This window comes from Vanessa atalanta, chromosome 29, assembly GCF_905147765.1.
Source record: "Vanessa atalanta chromosome 29, ilVanAtal1.2, whole genome shotgun sequence".
Lineage (NCBI taxonomy): Eukaryota > Metazoa > Arthropoda > Insecta > Lepidoptera > Nymphalidae > Vanessa > Vanessa atalanta.
In genome coordinates, this window is record NC_061899.1 from 2,665,522 (window position 1) to 2,679,778 (window position 14,257).

At 33.6% G+C, this 14,257-nt stretch overlaps 1 protein-coding gene across 1 annotated transcript in view; it reads right to left on the reverse strand.

Annotated features, from left to right (window-relative positions):
* Positions 1–7,797, reverse strand: part of LOC125075051 (dynein axonemal intermediate chain 7-like) — a 32,413-nt gene extending 24,616 nt beyond the window's left edge. The window contains exons 1-10 of the mRNA XM_047686609.1: positions 7,754–7,797; positions 6,309–6,375; positions 6,050–6,153; positions 4,702–4,793; positions 3,796–3,929; positions 3,239–3,291; positions 2,953–3,090; positions 2,502–2,576; positions 2,079–2,278; positions 970–1,136 (exon numbers count right to left, since the gene is read on the reverse strand). Coding sequence (XP_047542565.1) covers positions 970–1,136; positions 2,079–2,278; positions 2,502–2,576; positions 2,953–3,090; positions 3,239–3,291; positions 3,796–3,929; positions 4,702–4,775 — 841 coding nt within the window. The 5' untranslated portion in view covers positions 4,776–4,793; positions 6,050–6,153; positions 6,309–6,375; positions 7,754–7,797. The remainder of the gene's footprint in view (positions 1–969; positions 1,137–2,078; positions 2,279–2,501; positions 2,577–2,952; positions 3,091–3,238; positions 3,292–3,795; positions 3,930–4,701; positions 4,794–6,049; positions 6,154–6,308; positions 6,376–7,753) is intronic.
* Between the last annotated feature and the right edge of the window lie 6,460 nt (positions 7,798–14,257).

The window sequence follows — 14,257 nt, forward strand, 5'->3', positions numbered from 1 at the left end:
GTACTGTACACTGGCTCACTCACCCTTCAAACCGGAACACAAAAATACTGAGTACTGCTGTTTGGCGGTAGAATATCTGGTGGTACCTATTCAGACGGGCTTGCGCAAAGTGATTTAGGACTACAATATAAAATATTCGACCCCAAGCGTGAGGTCAAATACGCAGTCGCTAGTTTCTAATTAAAATTATTGAACCCTCGTAGTAACGAGTATGCGATGGAAAATAATAAAAAAAATACATTGTTTTGATTATGTATTTGGATTGAAATTCAAATGAAGTACATTTAAATATCAATTCTGCTGTTAAAAGTAACTAGTCGTGTTTATAAACTCAATGTAAAAATATTTATACATGTAGTCATTATTAATAGCGGATTTAAATAATTTAAAGGTCATCACACGGTTCCTTTTTATTTGATTTAGGTAAATAGACTGCCCAAATGGCTATTCGTAATGAATAATAATCTTTCCTCCTTAATACCTTTGGAACTAAGATGTTATGTCCCTTGTGCCTGGCACACTCACCCTTCAAATCAGAACACACTAATACTAAGTATTATTTTTTGTTTTTAATATAAAAATATTCTCAAATTACTTTTGAACCATCATGAGAGCCATAGAGTTGAATTAAAAGTTAAGATACTTGATACTTGATTATCAAGTGATATCTAGGAAAAAAATATGGAATAAATTTGACGAATTAACTCATTACTCTATCGATCCAATATATACATATATATATATATATATATATATATATATATATATATATATATATAGGCGGACAGGCAAATGTGCCAACTAATGGTAAGTGGTCAATGCCGCCTATAGACATTGGTACAATTTATCGCGGACCAAAAAGAAAGGTGTCCGAAAATACGGATTTCGATGAATACTGAGATAAACGTCATGAAAAAAAAAATAAAAAAAATACAACGGTCATCTGAAAACCAGCAGTCAATTACATACCTTCATATCTGTTGGGCATGTCGCCGGCTAATGCGAAACTTCTAGAACTCTCGCTTAGCAAATCAATCATAGAGCGTGCTGCGCGTACGCATACAGATGAACCATCTATGATCTTTGGTAGTTTGACAGCTACCTTCATTGATGGGAAGGATAACTCGACTGGTTCCCTAAAATTAATGATGGTATGAAGCGAAGATAATCCAGTGGATAGAAAACATGGAAGTTCTTGTGTGGAGAAAGTAATACTGAGTTTCGTGTAAGTGGTCACCACCGCCCATACAATGGCGCTGTAAGAAATATTTACCATTCCTTACATCACCAATGCGCTACCGACCTTGGGAACTAAGATATTAGGTCCCTTGTGCCTGTAGTTACACTGGCTCACATTTCAAACCGGAACACAACAATACTAAGTACTGGTGTTTGGCGGTAGATATCTGATGAGTGGCTGGTACTTACCCAGACGGGCTTGCACAAAGCTCTACTACCAAGTAATTTAATCTCTAGCATACGAATATTTCGGAAGATAATTCTTCCCCTTGACTTTTCTATAAAAGTGCCAAAAAAGTTAAAATTAAGCTTTACAAATGTTGCTTGTTGAAGACGATTCAACACTTCCTCCGTAAGAGATAATGGATACACATGAGACGACATTTCATCTGATTTGGCAGATTCATTACAATTTTTTATTTTATCGTGGTTTAACTAAAACTTATAAATGTTAACCAATGGGCCATGAAATGTTCATAACTACCCTACCTGGTGATACACCAGTTTGATAAGTGTATCCTATCCTATCCTATAAGTTAATCTTTATCATTATTATAACGAATATTGCACATGACAATCTAACATGAGAGATAAGTTAAGCCTACAGTGAAAAGTTGCTCCTCAGATAATTTTTGGTAATAGTTTTGGTAAGTGATAATGACTTAGGTGCCATGGATAGACCAATTAAATATAACTTCAATGACATAGCGATATCACCTAAATGCATCTGCATACTCTTATCTACGATTTTTCGAAATTTCGATGCGCAATTCTTTCTCCGATCATTTTATAAATTAGACGTGTATTCAGTTATAATTAATATATCGTCTACTAAATACCTTTCTGGTTCAACGGGTTTAGGTTTCCTGGTCGGCAATGGAACAGCAACCCACAAATTGAGCCGCAGCCCATTAAACTCCCTATGATAACGAGCCAGCTTAATAGAATCCCATTGGAAACGTTTTTCCAGGTCTCGGAGAACGGTGAACGATGCTAGTTGAATAGCATTGGACAGCTGCTCACGCAGGGCGATGCGAACCTGTATACCATATTGGTAGAATTAACCATACGTTTTGATAGTTCTTGTAAGTCTCGTGTAAATTGATCCTGTGGAATCTTTTGGATGATGGAAGAAAGCAAAAACTAAATATAAGATCGAAACTTGAATAAAGAAATTTTTTTACATCATAGTCCTGTCCATGCAACGAGTACCAAGAGAAATTACTTGAGCCGTGGGGATGGACAGTTAGTATCATAATCACCTCATTGTAACTTTTCGCCTGAAGTGCTGTATACTGTCGCGAATTGGCAACAAATTCCTCCAGCATTTCCAGCATCTGAAATTGGATCAAATTTATTTATATTTGGTGGCAAAATAATATAAAAAAAACTTATTTCATTTAACATCTGTAGGCTCGTTTGGCTCTATATATAAGGCCGCAGATACCGAGGATTTTATATAGAAACATTCCCAATAAAGTTCGAAGTCTAGTCCGTAGAAGAGCCTCGGAAAGCATCTAAAGCCGTTGGTCTTGCGCCTGAACTCTTTTTGGTCGTTTTGGATTTGCCGTCCCACCGTATTATGAGAGTAAGGGATTATGAAGCTTACAGCGCAGCAGTTTTCTATATAATATATATTAAAAAAATTATGTACGATTTCGGTAGAATATCAATTATCTGTATGTATGTTTTATATAAAGGTTTCATTCGTACCGGCAAAACTTCTTGACATCTTTTGTTGAGCTCATTATCATCACACGTCTCGTTTTCCCTCCACAGGTGTATATATGTATTCATCTGAGTCACCACACGAGGATCTGGGAGTCCATCACAGCGTAGGTATTGTTGCCACTACGATGAAAATAAAAAAAAATTAAATCTTTTCGCAGAAAGCAGTCTCTTTTTTATCTAATATTTTGATAATTGGTTGGCATTTTACTTTAAAAAAAAAAGTAGCGTAGCTTAAAAAAACAACAAAGAAAAAGAAATTAGTGCGTACCTCAGATTCGAGTTGCTTTTTTCTATTATATTCAAATTTTTGCTTTTCAAATTCTGAAATAGAAAGAATATCCTAATTTATTAACAATTCAAATGTTAGTAATATAAAATAGTGTATCGCAACATTTAAAGAAAAAATTGTCTTAAAAGTTATGCTTAGCGACTAGGAGAATCTTCGGACCTAGATAAAAGCGATCTACGATTCAAAATCCAAGTCGAATTTCTTTAGTTATTTGATTGATTGATGCTTAAACGTTAAATTATACTCTGTATATATTTACTTCAAGACATCGAGGAAAATACGTATAAATATACAATTTAATAAAACAAAATACTTGATTTAGTCAAGGTCTAGACTGTTTTTGAATAATCATTGAAACCATATTAAAAAATAGGCGTTAAAAACATAGCCTCCTCATGTTTAACAATTGCATTTTCTTGCGTTTATTTAATTAAATTATATTCTACATTACTGAATGTCTAGAAACTACAGCTCCGAAGTAGGCTTAAGGCTTATCACAATATTTTGTCCTTTTTAGGTATGAAATTAATTCTTACTTTGAAAAAGATTAACTGTCTTTGCCAGTATATCTCTCCTGATTTCTTGTTCTGCATTATCCTTTGCCATCAACTCAGCACGTTCACGAGCCAGGGTTGCTCTTTTCTCTTTCGCACCGGCCAGAATTGCTTGTCTGTTGGGGGACAAAGAAAAGAATACAAACACGATTTTGTGTAAACAAAGATAGTAGATATTTGAATAGTTAAGAGGGTCTTTCACACTCATCACGATACCAATTTAAGAAGTTTTTGAGTTTGATGTACTGCCATGGAAGAAGTAAGTATGAGGCTATATTTATTCCCTCCAAGTTTTCTTTACTTTTCATAAAGAGGTACAATTTTTATTGGACGACAAAAAATGGTGTAGGGAAATTCTGAAATAAAAATTACGTTGCCCAAAACAATCCAACTCTCGTTTTTCATTCATTGACCCAATGCAACCTTTTAATGTTAATGACTGCAATGTTTTAAAAATTAATGATTCAGTAGACTTAAATTTAAATTGTCTATAAAACTTACAACAAAACTTTACAACCTATTGGAAATGAATTGGCTTCTATTGCTAAAATATATTTAACAAAGGATACATTTATGTATGCACGAAATCAGAAAGTGCACAAATAAGTACATTTCACATATACTACAGACAAACAAATGTCTTGGCGGTTTATAGACTACGATTTGGTGATACTGACGTAGGCAGATGCTAGATAAGAGTCGAACATAGGCCATATACTCAGGACAAAAAATGAACAATACGAGAATCATACGTACACAATTTTCTACTCTATAAATTCTGAAATCATAAAACAAGATTATGTATAATCAAACGTACTATATTAAATAGAATTTTATTTAGTAACATTCATACTTGTTAAAAGTTTGAAATAATTCTTTAAAACTAACTTTTCCGCTTCTTTTTCCGCCTTCCATTCTTCTATTCTCTGCTGCAGCCAAACTTCTCTTTCCTTTTTATTCATCTTTTTCCAGTTGTTTGGCTGTTTTTATTTAATATTTTTATTTAATGATCAGCCTATTTTTAAATATTTGCCAATTATTAACTGCACTTTTTAAAATGACAAATTATTTCAACGAATTTCTAAAAGTTATCTGGACTTTTAACATCGACCTGATAATATTTAGGTTTTACATGCTCTTTGTAGCTAAAAGGCCGTATATGATGAATTGCTCTTATCAAAATATCAATATTTTCATTCCTTTCCAATACTTGGTCACTAATAACAATCACTAACCCTAAGGACAAAATTTTGGACTTTAAACGAATTCACACCATATAGTTATGAATTTGTATAATTTAATTTTAGAATATAAAAAGCAAACGAAACTCCACACGTCCTGACATTCGAGTGGATTTTAAAAGACAATACGTTGTGGCTGATACGGTATGGATTACAAATTCAAATAAGGCGTAGATACAGACTGTATGTTGTTTTTTTATAATAGTAGACACGCAAAAACATAATACACGCAAGGGTGATGTGTCACAAGTCCTTTATAAAGGAGCCGAGTGAAACTTAAATATTTTGATGGATTATGGGCAAAATTACGCGGAAGCTATTGATTAAATTTGGCATGAGCTGGACTGAACTCTTGTTACTCCTGTTGCGAAAAATTCACAGACTTATTGATTAATTTTTCTCAATTTAAAAATTAAGTTAAGTCTACTTTATAAATATAATCATACAAAACTCTGTTCCATTATGGATTACTGAATTATTCAGTCATTACATTTCGTACCGTCTCATCATATCATCATCCTTGACCATCAAGGGACACTAACTATCAACAGACAAATAAGAATCGCAATAAACACATCAGAAACTGATTTTCTTTGATTGATATAATTTGTTCTTTAATTTAAGACACATAACTTTATTATTGATTCAAACACATAGAATAATTTACCATGATGTTAGGATCTAAGGACTTTCAAACGTAAACGTAAATGTCAAGCATATATGATATTACGATTGATGTAAAGAAGATAATTCATATAGAATTGAACCTGGTGTGAGACGTAAAGGTTCCGTGTAATATATTTTATTTACACTTATAACGGTCATCATAAGTTTCCGATTCCATTCCGATTTAGCTTCTTCGAATTGCAATTGGATCGTTATCTTAGAATAGGAAAACAGCTGAACGGCAACGATCACGTTTCGATTCGATTGCGATAAAGTGAGTTTATAATTACTATGTATACAATGTATAAAAATCACTACCAGTAACTTACCTTTTCAAAGGCAGGTAATTCTTCTTTTTCTTTCTTGCCTTTCTTTCCTTTACCCCTTTTCTTTTCTGCAACCTGTTCTTCTTCTACTTTTGCAACTTGCTCTTCTATTTAATAAAAAATAAAAAATAACAATTTATCTCTGCATATTTTCAGTTAAAGAATAAATTATTTACTATTATATTATTTCGATAAATTTTATGGCATATTTTTACTTCCATGTGTATTAAATTCGGATCTTAAGTATTAAAATTAATTTTACCAAGTGGTAAAGAGTCTTCAGACCACTGGAAAGCCTCACTGCTTGTTTTCTTAACAACTTCAACAGTCTGCAAATTGAACAAAGTATTTTATATATGTTAAAATAATAGTCGTATTTTTATAATACAGGGTAACCGGAAATAGAGGTTGGAGAAATTGTTTTCTCTGAAGCGTTGGACGCGGGAAGTGTTGATACTTAATCAGCTGAGGTACTTTATTCTGTTCAACAGGTACGTTCTAATGATTTCTTTCTAAGAATTTTTTTGCTTGAACAGAACAGATTTGCTTGAACACCCATTGACAATACATAAGTTCTGCGAAATTTGCTTAGTGGTAGGGCTTTGTGCAAACCCGTCTGGGTAGGTATCACCCACTCATCAGATATTCTACTGCCAAATAACAGTGCAATGTATTGTTGTGTTCCGGTTAGAAGGGTGAGTGAGCCAGTGTAATCACAGGCACAAGGGACATAACATCTTAGTTCCCAAGGTTGGTGGCGCATAGGTGATGTAAGGAATGGTTAATATTTCTTACAGCGCCTTTGTCTATGGGCGGTGGTGACCACTTACCATCAGGTGGCCCATAAGCTCGTCCGCCAAATAATGCCATAAAAAAAAAAATTTGCTGTGCGAAAGTGGTTGATGTCTTTCATTTTCATGGTCTATTATGTATTAGACTACTTTTCTACCAAAGCAACTTTTGTGTAGTTTACATGCTAGGTGATAAAAAGTTTTATAGCAAGTTGTCAACAATAATATAATATCATTGATAGCTTAATTAAATCGTTGAAAATGACGATTTAAAACTTTCCATAAAAGGGGTTCAATAAACTTTGCTTTGTTTTAGTTTTTTTTTTTTTGGTTTATTTAACTTTGTGAAATTTGTAAAGTTGATTTAACCGTTGTATATACAGAAATTGCCAACGATTTATGTAGAAACGCAATCGATAGAGGTCAAAGATATCTAAATTTGATAAAAAAATACTTGGTAGTAGGGCTTTGTGCAAGTCCGTCTGGGTAGGTACCCATTATATTACATTAAGAGATACACGAGATGAATTATAAACACAAATTAAGCACATAAAAACTCAGTGGTGCTTACCTGGGTTTGAACCCGCAATCAATCCGGTTAAGATGCACGCGTTCTAGCCACTGGACCATCTCGGCTTTGGTAGGTACCCATTCATCAGATATTCTACCGCCAAACAGCAATACTTAGCACTATTTTGTTCCGCTTTGGAGGTTAGTAAGCCAGTGTACATATTGTCATGAGGGACGGAACATCTTAGTTTCCAAGTTGGTGGCGCATTGGCGATGAAGGGAATGGTTAATATTACAGCGCCAGTGGACGGTGATGGCCACTTATCATCAGATACACCATTTTCTCGTCCTCCTACCTATACCATAAACATATACATATATATACTTTGCTTTTAGTAGTACGTACCTCTTCAACTCGTTTCTTTCCCTTTTTCTTTTTGGTTTTTGGTTCTGTAAATAATAATAATACATAAAACATAGAATATACCAAAATCATACAAAACAGAACAAAACAACGAATTACTATAAGTATTAGAAACGGGATATTTACCAGGAAAAATCGAGCTCCACCAAATAAAAATAAAAAACATGGCAAATATCCCGTTTCAAATACTTATAGTAATAAAAAAAACCGTGTTAATTTAAAATCTTATAAAACAGCGAACATCAAACTATTCTTTATTGAAGGAGGAAAGATAGACGAGCAATCAGACCTGATAGAACATATAATATATTACGAATAAATGTCAAGCGACCTACAGTGATACGTAATTCTGATACGTGTTTCCTATTTTATTTATTTATTTAAGATTCACCAGTGGTAAATACATCAACACGTACAAAGGTATACAATTTTAATACAACTTAAACTAAATGCATTACCTATTAAGGTGAATACCACTTGCAAAGATAAAATTGGAGATGACAAACTTACAAATAATTAATTGTTAGTAAATCAAGGTTAAAAATGACAAGAATTAACAATAATAGTAAAATAATAACATACAAATATAAACAAAATAGATTAGTTCGCTGACAATTTTGACAACTATACCTATAAATTTTATAACAGAAATTTGGTGTGGAATCCTTACTTTTAACCGGGACCCTTATCTAACTGGCTACGTCACTGATGACACAGTCCCTTTTCACCGTAAATTAGCAATAGATATTTCGGTTTTGGAACAATTTCATAATTTCATACCGATATGACGTCATACGTTATGGCATCGATAGGGGTTTTTATTCACGTCACAGTGTAGGGGATAAAATGTCACAGAGGAAAAAATAACATCCTTATAAATTGTACGAAATAATTTCCCTCTAATTTATTATCTCGTAACATAATAAAGTTTACAATTAGTTAAATATGTTCACAAAAGCACAAAATTAAGTTGTGCTTGATATGACAAAGGGATCAATGTATAAGAAAGTTTTTATCTTACCTTAAGTATGTTAAGGAGTAATTTGTATGCGACTTGGTTATTTTTTTATTACAAACGTCGGTTAGGAGACATGGTTGTTATTGGTATCAAGAGTATTGATTAAACAGAGAACACACCGATGTTTCCGTGACCATGGATTGTAGGCCATAAAAATGTTCCGTTAGTTTAATTTTCGCATGTTTGTAAACTTTAGAAAAAACTAACGATTCGTATATCAAAATTGATTTATGTTGAGTACAATAAAAAAGTGAAGGATTTTTTTCCCTTTTTTTTTTAATTATTTTTTATATTATTTAGGTAGGCGGACTTGCACATGAGCCACCTCATGATAAGCGGTCACCACCGCCCATAGAGAATGGCGCTGAGAGAAATATTTATCATTCCTTACATTCCTCATTTACCATCACTGCTGGGGTAAGGAAAGATCGCCAGTTTTAAGGAGACGATGTGAAGCTTCCACCAAATTTTCATCCGACACGTGAACAAAAAAAAAAGAACTATGTCATGACTTCGCATGATATTCGTGTTCATCATTATTAATAAATCTTAGCCCGATTTAGAAAATAATAATGAAACGACCGTAGAGTATTAAAAATTCTAAATAGAGCACTGAATAGGCATTTGTCTCAAAACTCGGTCTCGTTCCAGCCGAAACAATCTAGAATCCAGCTTACGGTTGAGGTCATAAAATGCCAAAGGATATTAAACACTATTGCCTAGTAAATAGAATCCAATTTTGTACGAAAATTTTCGCGTCTTATAATGCCAATTGTCCAATGTAGTTCGAGAAAGTTCGATGACTTTTATGAAATTTGGAACTAACCTTCGACGACAGGTGGTAAGGATTCAAAGGACGCGCTGGTGTACGAAGTATCGGTGTACTGAACTTCTTCTGGCTCTGGTTCGAGGTCAGTGGTAGCCAACAGAACCTCATCTTGGATGTCAGCCTCTGAAACAATAGTATAAATTTTTAAATATATTGGAAAACAAACAGTTGAGTTTCGCTTGTTTCCCGAAATAGTAGGGTATTTTTTCGATAATGAATAACGATTTTGACTTGGATTTTCTATTAACTAAATGCTACATAGTTAAATGCTGTTTGTCATCGACACAGCCCAACGGATTAGTAAGCTGAAGTGGCAGTGGGCCGGCCATATTTGTCGTAGAACCGATAACCGTTGGGGGAACCGCGTCTAGAGTGGAGACCGCGTCTCGGCAAACGTAGTGTAGGACGTCCTCAGGCACGGTGGAGTGACGAGTGCGCAAGGCGGCGGATGCGAGTTGCCGAAGAGAGGTCACAGTGGCGTGCAATTGGAGAGGCCTATGTCCAGCAGTGGACGAATATGGGCTGCTGATGATGATTATTATGAAATGCTACATATTTTTTTGTATATGTAAAGTCTATTTAGCACTTCTTGGGGGCTACGACCGCTCTCTTATTCTCTCTACTCTACTCTCTACTCTCAGCTGCTGCTCTACACTCTCTTGTGACTTCATGGCACACATATTACACTGTTACTATACCTTAAACACTATATATAAGGTTAGAGACTTTTATTATCTCAAAAGATAAGTATTTATATTTATATCATTCCATATTTATTAACTGGCTCTCTTAAAGTATAAATTATTCAAATAAACATAAATTTTTCTATCGTCATCAATTTTATTTTATACGACGTTTCAGCGGTGTCGTATTCACGGTCACGAAATGTACATTTATTATTAAACACTAGTTAAATATTGTTAAGAAATATTATACAGTAAAAAGGAAAAAAAACTAGTGTTTAATTTTATCCCTCAAGTAATATTAAGTTAGCCACTGCAACTACAAGGGACATAACGTTTTAGTTCCCAAGATTGGTCGCCCATCGAAGATGTGACGCATTACTAATACTTCTACAGGCTTAAATCTCTATCAGGTGCTCCATTTGACTTTTGAATTGAACAAAGAAAAATATTAAGGAACTATAAATATTTCCATTTTGAAATGAAATACCTGGCGGTTCGTTTTTCTCATCCTGAAACAAGAAATAATATTAATATCAACGGTTGCACAGCACTCCTCAGTACCTCCTCAACCTCCTGTCAGTTGAGTGCATAGAGTCAAAAACTCTTCTATGGGGCTATAAGGTTTTACAACAAAAACCCAGAAAGTGTGCAAGGGACGTCTATTGTAATGTGCAAACAGTTATTATAAAATTAGTAAGTAAGTAAGTTGACTTTGGGAATAAAAGGGTCGTCTCCTGACTTATTTCTTTATCGTGAAGGTTAAGTGAGCTGGTGTAAATATGGGGACATAGCATCTTAGATCATTCGTGCAGTACCCAGTAAGTTACAATGTATATGGGTGGGCGGTGATAGTTTTCAGGCACGTTAACATGAGCACAGCCCAAATCATAATTACCACTATTGTAATTATTCGGCTTCGCGCCACCATTCAGTAATCAAAATCAAAATATACTTTATCCAAGTAGGCTTTTACAAGCACTTTTGAATCGTCATTTAACAAACTATTTAAAGTAAAGCTACCACCGGTTCGGAATGTAGATTCCACCGAAAAGAACCGTTACTCTTTTTCAACATCTAAAAATACAGTCATGTTAGTTAAATGCAATTATATATGTATGTGATGTCTCCTGCCTGGAAGTCAACAAGCATTAACTCCACGCTTTTTTATCATCAATATAATCTTTACCAATGTATTTTTTACAATTGACTTGAATCTATGAAATGGCAAAGTTAAAAATGTCTGCGGAATTTTATTTTAGAAGCGGATACCTTGCCCCAAGAATGATTTATTGACTTTGCGGAGTCGGAAGCTTGGCGTTCTAAGCTTATCCGTACTTCTTGTGGACATACAATGATTATCACTGATTTTATCAAAGTGATCAATGCTACTGTGAATATACATAATGATGACTTATTTATGATGGATTTAGAAACAACGTAACATGGTACAGTTAAAATTTAGACTTCATACTAATATTATAAATGCGAAAGTAATTATATGTGTTTGTCTGTTGCTCTTTTACTGCCAAACTACTCAACCGAATTTGATAAAATTTGATGTAAAGCAAGATTGAATTCCAAGGAAGGACATAGATTTCTTTTTATGAAGGACACCTGACGAGAAACATCAACACGTAATCGAAGTTGAGGAACACAACTAGTCAAATATATATGTAGTTATATTATATTTTACAATAAACAAATACTATATCTACATTTTATACATACACTACATGTTAACTAAGTTAGTATATGTTATGTATGTAAATATCTTGACGAACTTACCTTTTTATTTTTATCTTTCTTGGCCATGATTTCTTTTTTTTGTATATCTTATTTATAAAGATAAATTATAAATAAAAATATTTATCGAGTATATTGTTAGAAAAGTAATTACTTCAAAGTTTGACGTCTGTCAATATAAAATACGTTTTATTAAGTTTCTATAAATCATTTAAGAACTCCTTTCCACGATTTTTTTATTAAATAGATAATCCACCTTGTGCCGGAAGTAGAGGTAGTTAAGTAAGTTACTTTATTTATTTAAAGCAGGGTTCGAAAATAAAAATAAACTTTATTATTATAAAATTATAAATTCGAAAGATACATCTGTGAATTAATGTTCGTTTAACAATCATAGATACCAAACAAAAAAAAAGCGGCCAAGTGCGAGTCGGACTCGCCCATGAAGGGTTTCGTACCAGCCAGTAACAAGGCATATGTTTATGAAATTCAATTTTTTATTTTTAAATTTTGAGTTGATTGAATGAAAGGTAAATTGCGGTTTACGATTTATGACGTATTAAAAAAACTACTTACTAGATTTCGTTCAAACCAATTTCCGGTGGAAGTTTGCATGGTAATGTACATTCTACATCATATATTTTTTAGTTTTATCATTCTCTTATTTTACACACACATATTTTACCACTTTGGAAGTGTCTCTCGTGCAAACTATTCAAATTAAAAAAAAATGATATTAGAAACCACTATATCATTTTTGAAGAACTATCCATAAACATCCCACACGTATGATGGGTTTGATGAAAAACAATTTTCGAGTTTCAGTTCTAAAGATGGGGAACCCCAAAACTGATTGTTTTTTTTTATATTTTTGCATAAAAATCATAATTTGGTTCACAGAATACATTTACTTACCAAGTTTCAACAGTACAGTTCTTATAGTTACGGTAAAAAGTGACTGTGGCATATGGACGCACAGACAGACAGACATGACGAATCTATAAGGGTTCCGTTTTTTGCCTTTTCTCTACGGAACCCTAGTGTTATCAAAAAGATGAGAAAAAGGTACCGAAGTGATTTGTCATTTGTAATGAACAGTGGATGGAAATAAAGGGATCACATTCCAGTTAATATTTAAGTACCTCAGGGATTTATTCTTGGTCCATTTCTCTTCCTCATATACATAAAACGAGCCGAGATGGCCCAGTGGTTAGAACGCGTGCATCTTAACCGATGATTTCGGGTTCAAACCCAGGCAGGCACCACTGAAATTTCATGTGCTTAATTTGTGTTTATAATTCATCTCGTGCTCGGCGGTGAAGGAAAACATCGTGAGGAAACCTGCATGTGTCTAATTTCAACGAAATTCAGCCACATGTGTATTCCGCCAACCCGCATTGGAGCAGCGTGGTGGAATATGCTCCAAACCTTCTCCTCAAAGGGAGAGGAGGCCTTTATCCCAGCAGTGGGACAATTACGGGCTGCTTATGTTATGTTATATACATAAATGAATGAACCTTGCTGTTTAGTAAACTCAAAACTCAAACTCAAACTCAAACTCAAATTCCTTTATTCAATATAGAAGTATTACACTTTCTTATTGATGGTCAAATTAAACACTACCACCGGTTCGGAAAAGGAAACACCCTGACCTGAGAAGAACCGGCGAAAGAAACTCAGCGGGTTTTTTTTTTTTTTTTACGTCAAATTAATTATATACATAATTGTATTTGAATAGAAACAATAAAATAAAATAAACTGCGTTATTTGCTGATTATAACTTTTTATTTATTTTAAAATATAAGTCTTGACGGTCGCTTCTCATTTGCATATATAACGCTTGAGAAAATAAAAAGGATTGTTCTAGAACTTAAACTTATCATGAGTATTTTCGTGTAACACACAAAACAATTTGAGAATGAAACGAGCGTCTTCTCGTCGTTACAATAGATAATTATAGAAGAAATACAATTTTGTTTAAAAAAAAATCGCTTTGTTTCATTCGTCGGTTCATTTCTGAAGTATTGTTTTTTAGACTTTAAAACCTATTAGGATATAAAGTCACAGCTCCTACATGGGTCATACTATTTGTCTCTCGTACCTTCGTATTGAAAAAGAGTTTTATTCAAAGAAAAATTGTCGACACAAGCAGAATTACTGCCGTTTAATAAGCAATACTATAAAATGCACAGTAATCAATGAGAATTACA